General features: G+C 37.7%; 1 protein-coding gene across 9 annotated transcripts in view; it reads left to right on the plus strand.

Moving 5' to 3' along the window:
* LOC105180927 (calcium/calmodulin-dependent 3',5'-cyclic nucleotide phosphodiesterase 1) overlaps positions 1–20,125 on the plus strand; it is a 215,567-nt gene that overhangs the window by 105,052 nt on the left and 90,390 nt on the right. For 2 of the 9 annotated variants that reach the window (XM_025296612.1, XM_025296611.1), the window contains exon 1: positions 1,362–1,675. The exons of 3 other annotated variants lie outside the window; for them this stretch is intronic. In XM_025296612.1, coding sequence (XP_025152397.1) covers positions 1,504–1,675 — 172 coding nt within the window. In that variant the 5' untranslated portion in view covers positions 1,362–1,503. Of the gene's footprint in view, positions 1–1,358; positions 1,676–20,125 lie in introns of those variants that run through there. 4 more of the 9 variants (XM_025296610.1, XM_025296617.1, XM_025296618.1 and 1 more) reach the window with 4 other exon arrangements.

The following is a 20,125-nucleotide window of genomic DNA, read 5'->3' on the forward strand; positions in this document are numbered from 1 at the left end:
AGGGAGAGAGAGAGAGAGAGAGAGAGAGAGAGAGAGAGAGAGAGAGAGAGAGAGAGAGAGGGAGAGAGCCTTCCCTCCGGTAGCGGCGTAATTCGGAAGTTCAACGAACACGAGCGATTTGAACCAAGTTGCGAGCGAGGAATTTAGCTGAGGGAAGTTAGCTGAAGTACACACGGACGTTCTTCGGCTGCAGTTATGGCAAAGTTCGCCTATCGCTCGCTCGCGAGAAATGCGAGACTTGCGCCCAGCAAGGAGTGTTAACGCGGACCGGCACGCGCGGACGTGGCACGATGGTGGTTGTGCATCTTCGAGTCGTGCCCCGCGGAAAGTCGTGCGTGCCGCGCGGCCTGTCGGAAGCGCACCGGTGCACCGGCTGAGCAAGCCACCTATGAGGTTAACGTTATGGTAACATGAATCGATCGTCTAATTTTCCTTTTCCCTCTACCACGCTACCTGTCACGGCAACAACTCGCGGCGGATGTGCGTGCGTGCACGTCACAAGCGCGTGCTCCCGGAGCACAAATTCACAAGTCGGGGCTGGACTCCTCGGAGCTGTACGTTGATCGCCGCAGATCTTCCGCGTTGTGAAACTTTCACAAGCCGAAGGAAGAAGCCCCTCTCCCCCTCCTCTACTTCCGTCGTCCCATCGTCCTCCTTACAGAGTCCAGTTGCCGGAAGTTACCGGTTACGTCATGAAGACCGGCCACACCGTTTGCGGAAATCCTCGGCTGGCGATTCAAGCGAAAAGTGATCGGCTGCGATAAAGGATACGTTGTTTCGGATCGGGACGCTTCGCGCGCGACGGATGGAGTGCCGCCGGCCGGGCCGGCCGTCCGGATATGAGACTAACTAACTTGTAAGATTGGCCGAGGAGAATCCTCCGACGCGAGAATGGCGCGCGGCGAGGATCGAAGAGAGCTGCAATCAAATCAGCACGCCGGGATCGTTGAGTCCTTAGGGCCGACGTAGACGCGCGCTATCGTGAATCACGTGGCGAGTGGCGCGTCCTGGTCGAGCGTGAGACGCGCGATTCGCATCTCGCGCGCCGCCGGAGAGCAGGTCGAAGCCTTTCCCGGCCGTACAAGTTGAACGTTCAACCGGCCGCTCGCTTCCGTGCGACTTGTTCGCGTGCCGCTGACGTGACTCTCTTCCGTGCACATGGAGGATCCCTGCCGTGTAGCTCCGGCGAGTAGCGTGCAGAATTTCGCAGCTTGGCGACGACTTGCACCGATACCGCGTAACTAAGGAATAACGCAGAATCGCGAATAAGCGAGTAAGCGGGGAGGGAGGGGAAGTTCGCGCGTCGATCAACGCGTCGAAAGCGGGGGTGCTCGAAGGGGGTGTATTCGACGGCAGTGATGTGGAGGATATAAAGCGCACGTCAACGAAGGGGGAGAATCACGATGAGGCTGACGGAGTCTCGGCCGCCTCTGTGTGGCTGAGAGGAGGCCGCCGTCGCGGCGAGGATGCCGAGAAAGTGAGGCTCACTCGAGACTGACGACGATGTCTAGGCCGAGCAAGGATCCCGTGCAGAAGTGCCACTCAGATCCAGGCGCAGCCGGCGCCTCGTGCAGTCCCAGCAAGCGCATTTCGCGCCGGCATGTGCCGTGCATACCGACCTCGCCGAACACGCGCAAATGCGTCTTGACCTTGGACGGGTACAGTTACGTGATCGGTGAGTAGAGGAAAGGCCGCGGACGAGACGAGGCGAGACGGGATCGAAGCGAGAGTGCGCGCGACAAATAGCGTTGCATAAATAAACGTCGACAGGACGCGACGCGACGCAACGAACAACGTTATACGATAATTCAGAATACGAGTCGCTCGTTACGGTAACGTGAGCCAGTGGAAAAGCGACAAGGTAGATTGCTGTCGTGACGAAGTACATTATATCAAAGTCTCCGGAAGTCCGGATACTGCCCCCTCATTTTTCCCCCGCCAAGCGGGAAAGAGAGCGAGGTGGAAAGAGGCGGGACGAAAATATACAATAAAAGTATCGAGAGGCTCGCTCGCACGAAGAGCTCGAGTCTTACTTCACACCGAGCCGAGTCTTTTCGTCGGAACGGGCTATTGTTACGCCCTGGTAACAATGAGTGCGCTGTTGAGCTTGAGCTCGCCAAACAGCCGAAATTTATACTCGTGGCGCGCGCCCCGTTGGTTATAACAGCCGATTCGGCCTTGGAAGCGCGGGAAGAGCAAACCGAACGATTTACACGGACATAATGGCAAGGGAACGCGGAATTCGCGCGCACGTGCTCGCGAGTCGCTGCGTAACAATATATACGGCACAATGGAACGATGAAATTTATACGCGACGTTTTCGAACGCTCGCGACTGCGATCGAATGGCGAATCGCGCTGGATCTCGCTTGTTGCGCTCCTCTCTCTCTTCGCCTCGCACAGTCCGCTCTGTTGTGTTTGCGAGGGACGTTAATAGCGCGCAATGCACCCGGTGTGCTGGCACGCGCCGGAGAGATACATTGTTTTGTTATCTCGAGGAATAATTAGCGTTTTAGAAACCGCTTCGCGATGTGTAGCGAGTGCTACGACGGTTACAATGTTGTTACACGAGTTTACGAGCGCTCCATTCGCGCATTAGTGTCTTGCGCGCGTTGCCAACATTTAAGATTATACGCGCGCTGAAACTCAACTTCGTTAGCGGCGAGATGTTAATTAATTATAAGTTGAGAAACATAAATTATACGAATAAAATGATTCTGAAGAATATTATTATCCGGCTTTCGGTATGAAACATAAAAGGAACACGAGGCGGCTTATCAGTTGTGGCAAAAATGAATTATGAATGGAAACGAAATGGATTCTCGCTTCTTATGTAAAATCAATGGTTTATTATCATTGTAAATTATTTATTCATGTGGATGGGAATTATACAGGAGTGAATTTTATACAGGAACGAATTATAGAGGATGTTTAAAGAAAAGAGTTCAGGACTTTAAGAGCTTTTAAGGACTTTAAGATAAAATGAGAGGAAGGAAGAAAACCCTAGGATAACGAACATGGGTTGAAAAATTAGTATTGTCGGAGTTATGAATAATTATTTATTTTAATTAAAGCAAGTGACTTACTCGCTTCTAGTATACGGCCATACATGAAATGCATTTCTGCCATTTCTTGATTAGAATAATACGATGTTGTTCTTAGCGTATTGTGAAAACTGAAACTTTGAAACAACTCCCTGCAATTGTTTACTGTTCATGAAAGTATGTGACTAATAATTGCTTGATGAAGTGTGCGTATAAATAAGAAGAAAATAGATGTTTGTTTACATTCTGAGCAAGAACGAAGAGACTCTTTTTAAGGAATTTCTTTAAGGCATGGCACTCTCTTTACCGATAAATGACATAGACATAAACATCGACAGATACGAAAGCACTAGAAGCGAGTAAGTTTACTTGTTTTAACTAAAATAAATAATTGTTCGTAACTCCGACGATATTAATTTCTCGATCCATGTTTATTAAGAATTTTTTCCTCCGTTTTGTGAATACTATCTTTTTGAAGCCCTAAACCCTTATTTTTAAATATCCTGTATAATTCGTTTACTTGTTGTTTCGCGTTTTGACCATGAATTAACGTAATATCTAATGAATCATGAAATAAAATGATTCTGAAAAATATTATCCGGCTTTCGGTACGAAACGTAAAAGGAACACGAGGCGACTTATCAGTTGTGGTAAAAATGAATTATGAATGAAAATGAAATGGATTCTCACTTCTTATGTAAAATTAATGGTTGTTATCATTGTAAATTATTTATTCATGTGAGCAGGAATTATATAGAAATGAATTATACAAGAACGAATTATACAGGATGTTTGAAGAAAAGAGTTCAGAACTTTAAGAACTGTTAAGAACCTTAACATAAAACGGAAGAAAAAAGTTCTAGAAAACATAGGTCGGAAAATTAATATCGTCGGAGTTATGAACAATTATTTATTTTATTTGAAGTAAGTGATTTACTCGCTTCTGATGTACAGTTATACACGAAATGCATTTTTGCCATTTGAAGTCCTGAGCCCTTATCTTTAAATACCCTGTATAACTCGTTTATTTGTTGTTTCGCGTTTGACCATGAATTAACGTAATGTCTAATGAGTCATGATTTTTTCATTGAAACGGTAATATTAATTAGTCACGCGATACATAAACACATCTCCATCTAAAACAAACGTTTCGTGCTCTCTCTTTCTCTCCTTCTCTCTCTCTCTCTCTCTCTCTCTCTCTCTCCTTTTCTCTTTCTCATTTCAATTAAAACAATGTACACGTGAAAAACACGTTTGTATGCGATTTATATTCAGAGTACGTGGAATTAATTAATCCAACTATATTAGTACGAATAACGCCAAGGGTATCGGAGAGGTTTCGTTCCTCGCGATATCTTGTTCAAGCGTAAGTTTCATGCTTAAGCCATTTGCATATTCACATTATGCATTTCGGTTTCCGTAAGCAATATGGGATTAATGGGGGGAAATAAATATATGGGCAATATGAGAACGGAACGTAAAGTTATCTCGTTGTCTTCTAATGAAATTCGCTTGGTCAATTTATCATTGTAAAATCCGAATTTGCTTCACAGACGCATTTTTGGAAACATAACAGTTGATATTTTCATAGTTTTTACACCACTCATCTCTTCCGTTTAATAACGCACGTGACATTTGACATTGAACAATAATTTTAAAACGGACTTCAGGACGTCCAGAATCGGAGATTTTCAACGCTTGCCCGATGTATCTGTAATCACGTCGGAAGACGAAGAGCTCACGAAGAATTTGGAGATGCTAACATCTCAGCAGATAAAAGTTCGGATGTGGAGAGAGAGGCGACTAATCCAGTTAAAATCCGTCTGAATGCAATAAGCACTGGTCTTTGTGTACTCTCGCGCAAGTTTGATATTTTAGCCACCGTCGCAAAAAAAAAGCAATCGGTCTTTCAGGTCCAATTATAGGTTTCCTATACGCTAGACTCGAGAGCATCGAGTGGCCCGCGCTCGCTCGCTTCCAGATATTTCACACGAGATAAATTTTTCGATATATCTTGCTATTGAAAATGGAAGCCGCATTATGACGTTTTGATCTTGGAATTTTTCGCTATTCTTTGAGGTACTTAAGACATTTTAAGGATACGACACCGGAATTTTTTCTCACACATTCGCTGGTTCGCCAATTTTAGATACCCGCGAGAGAGTGAACACATTTTCTCGTCGGAATTCGATGATAACGCAGGAAGGAAAGGAACATTTAATCCCATGTACAGATTTTATTCCATTAGAAGGGTATGCACGGGTGCAATTAATTCGGGTCTTGCACACATGTATACATTAAATTATACGCGGAATCTACATAAAATCGACAATTGTTTAACTCTTTGTCTGGCAGTAGTAAATATACTTACCATCTTTTTCTCTTCCATTTTTATGATGTACTATTTACAGTTTAATGAAAATAAGTATGATCTCATATTCTTCTGATATATTAATACTTTATGTTTTTATATCCGATTGTTCATTTTAAGTTATTTACAAACAACGTTAAATTTACAAAGTTAAAAGAAAGCGATTTAAAAAAAAAATTTAATTTCTTGGAAAGCACTTAAGATTAGTGATTGAAATTTTTATTGAATATTCTTTATATATCAAAATATAATATATATTTTTTTACAGTTTTTCTAACGTTAAATTTTCTTTATAAACAAATTACTCGAGTGAATTTTGTCAATCTGACATGGAGTTCGTAATTAACGATCTGAAGAAACTTTATGTCGTAAAAAACTTACATCTGATTTACATTTATTCAGACTTATTCTAATTTACATCTATATGACAGCCGTATCGAATCTCTTGTTTTGAACTTTCGAAATCCGATTTTAGATTTGTAATCAACGAATCAAAAGACATAAAAATGTAAGATTCTACAGGAATCTATCAGATAGAAAATGTGTGCCACAGAAAGAGTTAAACTAAATCGAGGCCGCCCGACTAAGTGGAAAGATATAAAAATTCTTTACCAGTAAATTTATATACAGGGTGCGACAAAAGCACTGAACCGGTGAAATATCTCGAGAACAAGACATTTTAGAACAAAATGTTTCATACAAAAGTTTTAGGGTTTTAAAAAATGCATCAAACGCCGATATTTATTTGACCAGTTGAGCATAAACTTGGAGGGGCTCTTAAGTTTAGGTTGAATTTTTTTAAATAGAACGCCCAATTTTTCATCGTATATTCTTATAGCTTATCTCGAGAGCTTTTCAAAACACTATAAGAAAATTATCTTTCGTTAAGTATTTCTCGAGATATACCGCATAGAGGTAGTTAGGTGTGTGTCCATGTGCGCGCGCGCGGGTGCATGTTTTTGATAATAATTATATTAGATATTCAAATTGTCAATTATCAACATAAAAATAATAAATAATAAATGCGTTCTCTTTCCGACAATGTAGCCATTATTTTATTCTTAAGAAAATTCTACAAAAGCTTGAGAGAAAGAAAGCCCGTGAGCGTAAAGCGTATTTCCACCAACAGCCTATTGCCAGAGCTTGCAAGCGTATCCCCACCAACAGCGTGTTGGTGGAGCTTGCGCACAAGCACGTACGCATGCGTACATGGACACATTGTCATCTCAAAAAAACTATAAGGAACAACAGTTATTCTCATTTTAGCCACAAGATATTTTTACTGATCTGCGTGTGTATCGAGAAGTTTCAGATATCCAAATTAACTTCAAATGCAAATTCGAACTAAGCAATGGTAAATATACTTATCACCTTTTTCTCTTTCATTTTTACGATATATTGTTTACAGTTTAATAAAAATAAATGTGTTTTCATATTTTTCTGATATATTGCTACTTTACACTTTCTGTGGTTTTTTATATCCGATTATTCACTTTTATGGTAAATGTTCACTTTTTAGGGGAGTCAGCTCCGATGACCTTGACATATGTTATAGAGGATATCTTACTGAGTAACCTTCAAAAGGTTTTAACCGTCGCTCATTGTTTATTAAACAGTTATTATCAAAAGAAATTACATAAGGGTAAAACTCCTGTTTAGGGGACCCACTTCCGATGACCTTGTCTGTTAGATATGTTATCAAGAAGACCCTCCTGAGTCACAATCAAAAGGTTTTAGCCGTCACTCATTGTTTATTAAAAAGTTATTAACAAAAAAGTTGTACGAAATTTTATAGATAGAGCCCACTTTCTTTAGACACAATATACATTAAACAATGTTAAACAGTACATATAAGCGGGGGAGGAGCGAAACCCCTCCCCAAACAAATCCTAATCTAACCTAACTTATTGTATCTTTATATATTTTTGGACATTGTTGGACAAGTTCTCTTAAGATCTATCACCTAACCCAACTTAACTTATTATATCTGCATACAATTAGGTGTTGTGGGTTTTAAGGAAATCTTTTCATATAAATATGCAATAAGATAAGTTAGGTTAGGATTTATTCGTGGAGTGGGTGCGGGCGAGGGGAGAAGCCCCTCTTTGATAAATTGATAAAATTTAATGTATACATATAAATTTAATGTACATGTCAGATTTCTTTTTTTATAAACAAATTATTTGAATAAATTTTGTAAATCTGACACGAAATTCGAAATTAACGATCTGACAAACCTTTATATAGTGTATCAGATTTACATTTACTCAGACATACACTAATTTATTCCTATATGGCAGTCATATTGGATTTGCTGTTTTGAATTTTCGAAATCTGATTTTAGATTTGTAATTAACGATCTAAAAGGTATAGAAATGCAAGATTTCACAGGAATCCGTCAAGTAGAAAGAATGTATCGCGTTAAAACATAGATCCCACAAAGCAATATATTATTTATAAATAGTAGTTGATTTGGTTGGCTTTCTTTTGGTATCTCGCGATGTTCCACGTGCGGAGCAACGCGATTATTTTCACGTCGCCTCCATTCTGACATCGCCGGTGTGTGCACTCATCGCGCGGTTAATGCGCCCCTGCAACAATCTAATATGGAATTAATCCGCTCCGCCTCTCCGTAGCTGCACTCGCTAGCGAATATGAGCTCATTGTAATTATAATCTCGCCATTAATAATTAACGAGCGTACTGCACTCTCTCGCTCGGTGCGCTCGTGCGTGCGCACGCGTACGTGCGTGTATTCCGATCGGTCGTTGCATCTCTCTCGTTGTGTATATCGCGTGTCCCGGTGCACGATATATATCGGTCGCTCAACCGAAAAACAGCACGCGAATACGTGCGAGAGCAGTTATTAAGAATTATGCAAATCTGCCGGGCCGCCGCACTGAGCGCTTTTACACTTATCTCGCATACATTAATATGGCAGAAAACAAGTGCGAGACGTGTTCGCGTCCCTCTTGCCGCGGCTTATTTCTCTTACGGGATACCGCGGAGCGAGAGAAACGGGGGCGAGAGAGCCGTGCATACACACACATATACACATACGGAGTGCGTATATGGCCGTCACGGCGACTCGAAAACTACTATCATTAAAGCGAATTCAAAGGAGGTCACGTAAAAAAAAAAAGGGAAAAAGGAACAAGTCGAGCGCGGTTAATGAAAGACACATGCAACGTAGTTGTTTTAAAGACTCATTTTTGTGCGATTCTCTTCCCAGTTTCCTTCTCCCTTCTATCGCCGCTCGTTAGACCTGCTTCGTGCTGCTACAATACGCGATATTAACGGATCTGTTTGTCAGCGAATTCCCGTGCGACAAGTATGTACACACGCACACACGCACACACACACACACACACACACACACACACACACATGACGAGGCGAGAACTCTCATTCCGTCCCCTTTGTGATTGCGTGGAGTTCGTGTTCTTGGTGGCGAGCCTGCTCACCGGCGAATGTTTTAATCCGCAAAGTCTCCGGTTACAAAGTTCAGCTTCCCGGCAAAATGAAAAGCTTTTGATGAGATTAACATCTCTTATCGGCGACGATCTCCTCGCATCGTTGTTCCCCTTTCACACTCGAAAGTCAACGACTTTTCCGCCTTATTACGGAGAAATTGGCTGAACCGTTATTTGCGACGGAATTGTTTGCATGATTAAATTTCTTCGGGCATCTGTCCGTTTCCTCTAATATGAGTCGAGAGGTATAATAGAATTGTGGCCGCGCCTCTCCAATTTGCAGGTTTAATTAATCCTGTGACGTTTGATGGAAGAGAATGTTGATGTCCTATTTCTATCTTCTAGCTCTGTTATCGCTCGCGGATCGTTGCATTGTCCATCAATTTCCTCTGACATTGCGAGAACGCGCATTACTGATAACGCATGAATCGACTGATACAACCGGGCGTCGATGAGAGAAGAAATACTCTTCAATACTCCCTTCGCGCACGATGCGCTCGGAAACGTTCGAAGCATTAACATAATGTTACGTCTGCACGATAACTTGCGGAATATACAGGGTGTCTGGGATCTTTCGGAAACGAAAAGTTGTGAAGATTAATCAAGTCAAACTGAGAAGAAAAGTCAAGTACCATTTTGCGAAAACCGCAATAGTTATTAATGATTGAAAATGACCACACCTAGAGGCTCTTTTAATTGATAACTTGAAAATTTGCGTACTTATTTGTAAAATGTTAAAGGACTATTTTATTCAAAATGACCTCATTTGCAATTATATGACGGCTATTGTGTCTTGTTGACGTCAGTTTAACTTTTCATATGATATAATGGTCAATATACTTACCACCTTTCTCTCGTTCATTTTTACGACATATAACTATTTACAGTTTAATGAAAATAAATATGATCTTACATCTTCCTGCTATATTAATACTTACTTTACATGTTTCCCATAGTTTTTATATTCAATTGTTCACTTTTAATTATTTATAAACAAATAAAGTCGAAAAAAAGCGATTTAAAAAAATGTGTTTCTTGGAAAGTATTTAAGATTAAAGGCTAAAAATTCTACTGAATATTCTTTACAAAATATAATATGATTCCCACAAATGAAGTTCAGAAACAAATGATTTCCAGAATTTTTCGCACGCTTTCTTTATTTTTATAAACAAATTACTTGAATGAATTTTGTAAATCTGACATGAAATTTGAAATTAACGATCTGAAAAACTTTTATATAATATATCAGATTTACATTTATTCAGACTTACACTGTTTTATTCCTATGTAATAGCCATCTTGGATCTGCCGTTTTGAAGTGACAGATTCCAGATTCAGCGTTCAAAATTCAATATATTAGGTATATTTATATCTATTTAGATTTAGATCTATTTAGATATATTCATATCTAGGCATAATAGCCGTCACATATAATTGTAGGTGAGGTCATTCTGAATAAAAAAGTCCTGTACCATTTTGCAAATAAATATGCAAATTTTCAAGTTATTAATTAAAAGAGATAGTTCTCTAAGTGTTGTCATTTTCAATCATTAATAACTATTGCAATTTTCGCAAAATGATACTTGACTTTTCTTTTCAGTTTGATCTGATTAATCTTCACAATTTTTCGTTTCTAAAAGATCTCGAACACCTTGTATATTTATTTGGGCAGATGGAATAAATGGAAAATGAAGAGAGAAATGTTATGACATTTCGTTTTCTCACCGCTTGCGGACTCATGTTGATTCGTGTTCGTCCTAGATATTGTTGTAACGACCGCCCGATATTTACATGTATCCGTTTACAACCACTTATCCGATCGATTTTACATAAACGTCGTCTTTTACCGGCAACTGGATCGTTTAATCGCTCCTCTCATATTGCCCGTGCATGATTTAAGCCTGTGAAACGCAGCGAATAATACAGCTTTTATTCGGGGAGCGCTTAAAATAACGTGCAAAAGGCAGAGCGAAAGAGAAAGCGGAAGAGAGAGGGGGAGAGAGAGAGAGAGAGAGAGAGAGAAAGAGAGAGAGAGGGGGAGAGAGAGAGAGAGAGAGAGAGAAAGAAAGAGAGAGAGAGAGAAAGAGAGAGAGAGGGACGCATTGTTTTTGCTGCGAACGCGTTCTGCAATTTCTACTCTCTTTGCATTTTCGATTTGCTTCGATCTCTATCTCGATCGATCGATTGATCGATATACAGGACATATATTTACATGGGACGATTATAGAGAAACGGTGTACGATAAATATGTATGGTGAATGAGAACAGAGAAAGCAAGACAGATGGGTATCGTTGAAGAGTCGATTTGACGTAGCGAACGTCAAAAGGAGCTCATTATTCGCGCCTCGTAATTGGCTTGGCTTGTCACAACATTTCGAGCGCTCTTGCCGACGTGTTTTATCGATTAATTTTCTGCTCGCTCTCTCCTCTTTTTCTTTATTCGCCTCCCTCGGCTGTCGAGCGGGAGCGATGTGAAGGAAACGCGCCCGGAAATGCTCCGGCGGCGTTTGCCTCCGCCATTCGTCGATGGATGCCGTTTTCTTCCGATGATGTGTGTGTGTAATCAATTGAAATCCATGCATGCGTGCGACGTCGAGTCGAATTTGTAAGAAAAGGGAAATATTGACTTTCCTGCAACTCCACCGACTTCATTAAGTTATCGTCTCGAGGCAAAGTCTCGGGCTGAGGAGGAACAAACGCTCGTCGTGAGAAACATTGATCTCCGAGCGAGTTTATTTGTCATTTCGTGTAAGTAGAGGAAGCTTCGACCGTTTCCCCTCATGACCTCACGGCAGATGTCTATTTTTTCCTGACCTAGTGTGTTTTGTACGAGTCAATTACGAACTCTCCGGGTGAAAGGTTGCTTGGTAATAACCCTTCCTTGTCCGTTAATTACCGATAAGGTTGCTCGAAATGGTATTTTAGGAATTCTATCCTTCGTGTGTAGCACATTTCTTTTTACACATGCTTTCCCGACGGATTTCTAGGAAATCTTGCATTTCTATGTTTTTTGACTCGCTGATTACGAATCTGAAGTTAGATTTCCAAAATTTATAACGACAGCCATATTTTAAGATGATAGCCATATAGGAATAAATTAGTGTAAGTCTGAATAAATGTAAATCTGATACATTAAAGGTTTTTCAGATCGTTAATTTCGAATTTCAGATTTACAAAATTTATTCAAGTAATTTGTTTATAAAAAAGAAATCTAGCGTGCGAAAAATTCCGGAAATCATATTATATTTTGTTATGTGAAGAATATTCAGTACAATTTTTAGCCTTTAATCTTAAATACTTTCCAAGACATAAAATTTTTTTTAAATCGCCTTTTTCCGACTTTATTTGTTTATAAAGAATTAAAAATGAACAATCGAATATGAAAGATAATGGAAAATGTATAGTGTAACTACTAATATATCAGAAAAATATGAAGTCACACTTATTTTTATTAAACTGTAAACAGTACATCGTAAAAATGAAAGAGAAAAAGATAATAAGTATACTATTGCTTAATTCGAATTTGTATTTGAAGTTAGTTTGGATAACTGAAATTCATCGACATACACGCAGATCAGTAAAAATCTCTTGAAGCTAAAATGAGAATAACTGTTGTTCTTTATAGTTTTTTGGAAATGCATTATTCCTTAATAAATTCACCATCGTGATTATTAAATTTACTTGTAAAGAATTTTTACATCTTTCCACTTAGCCGGGTAGCCTCGATTTAGTTTATCTCTTTCTGTGGCATACATTTTCTACCTGAAGGATTCCTGTGAGATCTTGCATTTTTATGTTTTTTGGTTCGCTTATTACAAATCTGCTTTCCAAGAAATTAAATTTTTTAAAAATCTCTCTCTTTCAACTTTATGTTTGTAAATAATTTAAAATAAACAATCAGATATAAATACTATGAGTAACATATAAAATAGTAATATATTAGAAAAATATAAGATCATACATATTTCCATTAAACTACATAAACATAAACAGTACATCGTAAAAATGAAAGAGAAAAAGGTAGTAAGTATATTGACCACTACTGACCACACAAAGAATGAAGCTGACGTCAACAATTTCAAAACAAATTCTCTCGATGCGATGTTTCTTCCTGAGAAAAGACAACCCTTTCCGACCACATCGTCTTTTCGATTTCGCTAAATTTATGATCGACGCGTAAAGAAACGAGTTGTGTGAATTGTTTTCTCTTTTCCTCTCTCTCTCTCTCTCTCTCTCTCTCTCTCTCTCTCTCTCTCTCTCTCTCAACTCTTTCCAACGAGTCCTAACAATTTAAAATGCCTGGCACAGCGGCACTCTGTTCGCTATCGTAGGTTAGTGGTACGCGGAATAATTTTCGCCGGAGCGTACTGGCATCTTGATTCGCGATTTGTCTCGACTGCTGCTCGGATAATGGCACTGAAGGTAGTCCGCTTTAATCGAAGGAGTACCCTAATCGCTTGACCCCGTTTTAAATCGTAACAGATTTAATTCCCGTTCGTTTCGCGAAACACCGCGACCACGTCTGCGCGCATGCCACCACGCTTCGGCGAGTCTTTCCATTATTCCGAAAATAAAACGTCCTTCAATTTAGCGATATCCATTGTGCAAAATAGTATTGATGCTGCCGCGTCTGTACATGTCATTGAACTACGAACTACGTATTAATTGAATGATATTGAAGTATATACGCATCCGTTAGAAACGCCGTGCGACAAGTTTGAGCGGCGACATATGAAATGACAATCTGAAAATTTTTCATTTGCCTTTATTGAAAAAAGAAAAAATGGGAAATGTGAGAAGAGAAGGGTCGTACAGTCAGCTGATTAAAAGTTACAACATACTTCTTCTTAATAGGTTTTACAAAATACATTCCGTATTCAATAGACAAATACTATATATCTCCTGAGAGTTTCGCTAATAAACAAATTCCATCGGGAGAAAGTGTTGCAACTTTTAATCACCTAAGAGTACACTTAAAAGTTCATGGGAACAATGAAAACAACGGAATACATGCCCTCCCGGATACTCGACGATCAATCCCGCTTTGTTTGACTAACTGCGATCGGCAAAGTAATTAGTGATTTACGAGGGTGCGTAAATTTTCCAAACCGCACGTTATATACATCAGGCGATTTCATAAATCCCTGGCGGAAATATAATAAGAGCGGGCTTATACCGACCGATCTGGTTTCGAATCACTGTCGGGTTTCAAAATAGCCCTAAGTGGTGAGAAACGTGTCACTTGCGTTTTCGCAAAATGTTGGCGTATTCCTACGAATTCTTAAGCGGAAAAGGTGCATCGGCGACCGGTCAAATGCCGCGAAATTCTGTTGGACCATAAAACAACCACGCGGAGCGTGACTAAACTTGGAGAACAATTCCGTGCGCGTGGCACCGTTGGGATTTGTCTCGTTAGAGATCTTACAAGAGAGCCTTTAAGTTGTTTCCCTTCTCCTTCTCTCTCTCTCTCTCTCTCTCTCTCTCTCTCTCTCTCTCTCTGCATTGCAAACCCCAAAACTTCTTACTCGACCCTGTCAGCTATGCTACAAAGTGTCCCCTCCCCTGCGGGTAAACTACTGATCAAATATTTGTGCAAACTAATTCTGTAACACTACTCGGGTAACAAACGGTTGTATCTATTAGCATCCGATTTGCATCATTATCAAACCACTAGTAACATTCACGATATTTCGTATCGTCCAAGTGAGAAGAGTTAAAGGAGGATCAATAACGACGTTCAATAACGACAGAAAAACAACGTTTTTCTGTCCCCCAGGATTTTCAAAAAACAATTTTTTTGTATCGCGTGATCATTAAGAGTATCACATATAACCATTAGGTGAGAAAAAAATCAATCCATGAAACTAGAATTAATTATTAATTTAAATATATCATTATGGCCTAAGTTCTTTTTATAACTGATAAATGGCTAATAAAATATTTTCGTTCATTATATTAGGTTGGTGCAAAAATAATTGAAGTTTTTATCATTTTGAGTTTGGCGCCGATGTTCCTAGTTACTGTTATTTTTTTCCAGAATTCTATCTTGTAAGAATAAACAAACTTGTTTTCCGTTGGGAGAAATGTGTGCAGGTCAAAGGTCTTTATTTTGATTAATAAATATAATTTTTAACTGATATATGCGTCTTTATACTCGATGCATAAAAATCGCAATTATTTTTACACTAATACTTTTCTTTACCGTCATTTTAGACCACAAGGGGACCACTATTTTGAAAATAGTATGACGACCTTATCCATTATTTGTCTTACTAGTTAAATGAAGGTGAGAAAGAAAAATCGTTGAATTCTGAGTAATCGTCATCAAAGATGCTTAAAAGTCATAATCGTAGTATTTAATATATTTAAAAAACAAAAAAAGAACAAAGAAAATTTAAACAAAAAACAAAGGATATAAAATAAAATAAAATAAAAATTAAAATGAGAAAAAGAAATTAAGACCTCTACAATGTATCATCACAATCTTGTGTGGAGGCTCAAGTCTATAGGCAATTAATAGTACCTGTTTGTTACTGGCATCTATATCTCAGGAGTAAAAAACAATTTTTCCACCATCAACTGTATTCACTAACACCTTGAAGACGATATATGTTGTATTTAATATAGTGACAGAGAAGTATAGTGAGCGAAAATATTTTATTATTTTTACTATTTTATTATTATTTTATTATTATTATTTTATAGTCCACTTATCAGTCATGAAAAAAACAACAGTCATGAAAAGATACCATAATGATATATCTAGACTAGTAATTAATTTTGGCTCTATCGATCGAATTGTTTCTCATCTAATGGTTATTTTTGATATTCCTAATATTATATAATATAAAATTAAAATATAATATTATATAATATAAAAAAATTGCTTTTTGCGAATCTTCTAAGGGCAGGAAAATGCTCTTATTGACTCTCCTCCTTTCTCGGAAATATCTAAATATTTTTCTTTTATACTGTAATCATGAAAAATAGTAGCTATTTGCGTATAAGCAGGAATAATAGGACAGGAAAGGAGAAGATGAAACTTATTTGTTATTTACGAGATTGCACGTTACCGATTCGTCTTTTTTATCTCTGCCGACAATTCCGCTGTTTTTTCTTTCTTCTTTTTTTTGCACACTACAATGTTACATATGAAGGCAGGTTAGTTGATACTCCATTGCAGGTTTATACTGATTCGTGGTATTCAAACTTGTATCGATTTAGCCTTCAAGCTTTTGTATATACGCCGCAGTTTTATGGATAGACATTCGGTTCGCTTCCACAATCAGCGCAAACTGCCCCAATATTGCAGCCGATCAAAAAAAAGAGATAATGCGACCAGAGTTTCACACTGATATGCACGAAATGAGTTCTTTCGCACGATAATAAACGAAGATCAATTATACAAAATTAACCTTCATCCGGATGGAAGAGCCTCTGAGGTTTTTTATTAAAAATCAAATGTAACGAATGTAATAATAAATAGCCTACTATATATATATATATTAATGTTATCATTTTACTAAATAAACAAACTGCATTAAAAGAAATAAAATATTTTTGGTATCATTTATTTCAGCTAAATTCCGTACTAAGAGCCTCTGAGGCTCTTCTGTCCGTTTGTATTATAAAATTATTTTATCTCGATGAAGGTTAACCTGCATTTCGTTTTCGAAGCACTCGAAACACTCTCGCAGTTATTATACTCGCGGAGTACCGTAATTGGCTGATGTATTTGAAATTTGGAGTTTCGCGAGAGTTCTTTCGTCAACTGCGGGAAACGTTTTCACGCAGTGAAGTAAAACCATCCGTGAAGAGGACGGCGGTATAATTTAAATTCAACCTCGTCATTTATTAAACTAGCATCGCTAGTCGTCGTAAGTTTCCGAACAGGCTAGCGAGACGTAATAAGCGGCAATAAGAATGTCGGCGGGGTATGGCGGCGAGTGTACAGTTCAACTTTACCGAAGCAATTTGTTTTGCGATAGTTACGTTAAGATTACCCGGCCGGTGCATTAGGACGTAAGATTAATAGCTGACGACAGTCATGCAACGTATACGCCGCACGACGGATCCGTCCGACCCGTCTCGGCTACGAGGCTTACGATTTTTACCTGCACTCATTTAAAAGTTCGCAACACAATATTACACGACGTGGCTTCGCGAACAAGAAAGAAAGAAAGAATGAAAGAAAAAAAAAAGAATACGACTCGTTACGGTGGAACCTTATTTTAACCGTCTTTTTCGTATTTTACCATTCCTTTACTTTTCCCTTCCTCTATGTTCCACAGTCGTGGCTGTACACTTAAAGAATTTTACCGTCCAACAGAGATACATTCTTTTCGCTCACCGACGGAATCGCGATTTCACATCACATCAAAAATACAGAACGTTCAAAAAAAAAAGATTCAAAACTTTAAAGGTAAATATTACTCATAAAATATAGAAAAAAGTCGTAATAAACACGGTCGAAAAATTAATAATATCGGAGTTATGGACAATTATTTATTTTAATTATAACGAGTGGTTTATTTGTGTTTGATGCATGGCCATGTATGAAACGCATTTCTGTCATTTCTTGATTAGAGTAGTACGATGTTATTCTTATTATATAAATTTTATAATAGCTCTCTGCAAATGTTTACTGTTCACGAGGATATGTGACTAACAATTGCTTGGTGAAGCATATATATAAATAGGAAGGAAATAGATGTTGTTTACATTCCGAGTAAGAGCGAGGGAATTCTTTTTAAGGGATTTCTTTAAGGCATAGTATACTCTTTTCACCGATAAATGACATATACAAATTACATCAGAGAATACGAAAGCACCAGAAGCGAATAATAAGTCACTTGCTTTAATTGAAATGAATAATTGTCCGTAACTGCGATAATATTAATTTTTCGACCCATATTTATTGGGATTTTTTTTCTCCATTTTATGCGTACTATTTACGCTTAAAGTTTTGATCCCTTTTCTTGAAATAATCTGTATAATGCACTAATGATAACGCTCATGTAAATATAAATTATATACGTAATATAAATTATCTTTACGCTCGATGAAACAAAGGAAGGTGTCAGGTTTGGGTCGATTTCTACTTATTAGAAGTAACTTTAGTGGATCGTAAATTTATATTATATATGTTAAGTAATATACAAAAATCATATAATTACATTGGTAACCTGCATGGATACATTTTGAAAACCGCCCTGTTATATAACCCAATGATTCTCTGATATGCGTTTTCTAATGATGTAATTAATCTCGTTTCTAGTATCTATTACAAAAACTGTTACAAAATAATTCACTATTCTTCTTTTAGGCTATAAAATAGATCTATAAAATTCACAAGTGATGTCTCGAGGCTTTTATTTTTATTTCATAGATCTAATTATTACAACATGTGTTATAACATATTTACTGAATAAAGAGTTTATAAAATATTTACAGATTTATGCTCTCAATAAATAGTTATTTCTTTTACGAGATATAATCGAGAATAAAGAGAATTTGAGTCTTTAAATCCATGAGTAACGTCGTGATGTCCTTATCCTTATTTTTCCGATTAAATCATTACAACCTGAATTGTAATATCATTTCATTGATATATTAGTATTTTTGAAATATATTTACTGACTTATTCAATTGTAATTTATTTCTATTCTTAGACATAATCAAGAATAGAGAATTTACAGTTTATATGTACAGTTTATAACATACAAAATAAAACAACACGAAAAAAATCATCATTTCTATTTTCTTGACTTATGTATGTAATTAACACATTACCCTCTAAATTCATATAAAAACCTTTAAAAGAAGAAGCCAGTGAATTGTTTTGTAATAGTTTTTGTGTTATTAAATAGGAAGTAAACCAAAAATAGGATTACATCAATAGATAATGTACATCAGCGAATTGAGCTATACAGGGTATTTCAGACCACCTATCTATTCCTGTTACTTTTAAAAGTGATGGTGCTAGAAAGTTGGGAAAACATGTTTACCATCAAAGCCTATCTGAAGTTTCTTTTGGTGGTACTTTTATTTTGGCAAACCCCCAAAAATATCAGAAACCGAAGGCAAATTAAATTAAAACTTTTAACTAGTAACATGTGGCAATATATGTGTAGGTATCGTTGGACATAGCTTTTAGAAAGAAATCATTTTTACTTGTAACAATTTTTACTTGTTTATAATTTTTACTTGTCCTGTACAAGGAATTTAATATCATTTAGATATGAAAAGATAGTTACAGATGTTCAAAGTGTCTGCCACCTTGATGAAGACATCCTTTTCATCCTTTGTCTCATGTTGTCGACGATTCTCAGGACTTCTGCAGAATGGCAAGTTTCTTGAATCCACCGTTTCATATTGTCGTCGGGCCAAATATAATAAACACACAACATAATAAGTTAGACTCGTGGTACGGATTACAAGCCAAACATAAATACAATTTTGCAGAAATTCTGCGAACTGTCGACAACGTGAGACAAAGGATGAAAAGATACCTTCGTCAAGATGGCAGACATTTTGAATATTTGTAATTATCCTCTCATTTCCGAGTGATATTAAATTTTTTTTTCAAGCAAAAGTTGTTTCTTTTTAAAAGCTTTACCCAACGACATCCATATCGCTCCACATTGCTAGTCAAAATTTGTAAGCTCCTTTTGGTATTTCTGGGAGTTTTCTAAAAGTGAAAGTACTATCATCAGAAACTTGAGATGGGCTTTTGTAATAAACAAGTTTTCCTAACTTTTTAGCACCATCCCTTTTCAGAATAAAAGGGAATTCAGAACAAATGAACGAGTGGTCTGAAACACTCTGTATAACGAATTTGTGAATATTTCAGAATGTTGCCATGGATTACTAGCGATATAATGTGATATTGTGATTTTTGTGTATTAGATATTACATATAATGTAAATTTATGGTTCACTAAAGTTACTTTTAATGGGAAAGAAATCGACCCGAACCTGACACCTTCCTTTCTATCGTCGCGAGCGTATTTGTCACGAGTGCATTTTTCGCGTACCGTCCCTCGAGTTATACAGAGTGTATAAAAAGTACCGAAACGGCGAAATATCCCGAAAACTAAGCATTTTAGAAAAAAATGTTTCAGACAAAAGTTGTTAAAATTAATTGGTAGAAAAAGATGATACAATAAAAAATTGTTTCTATTGAAGAAAAATAATGGTCAGTGAATATCTCGAAAGCGCCGTCTGTAAACAAACCAATA

Source organism: Harpegnathos saltator, unplaced genomic scaffold (assembly GCF_003227715.2).
Source record: "Harpegnathos saltator strain DR-91 unplaced genomic scaffold, Hsal_v8.6 scaffold15, whole genome shotgun sequence".
Taxonomy (NCBI): domain Eukaryota; kingdom Metazoa; phylum Arthropoda; class Insecta; order Hymenoptera; family Formicidae; genus Harpegnathos; species Harpegnathos saltator.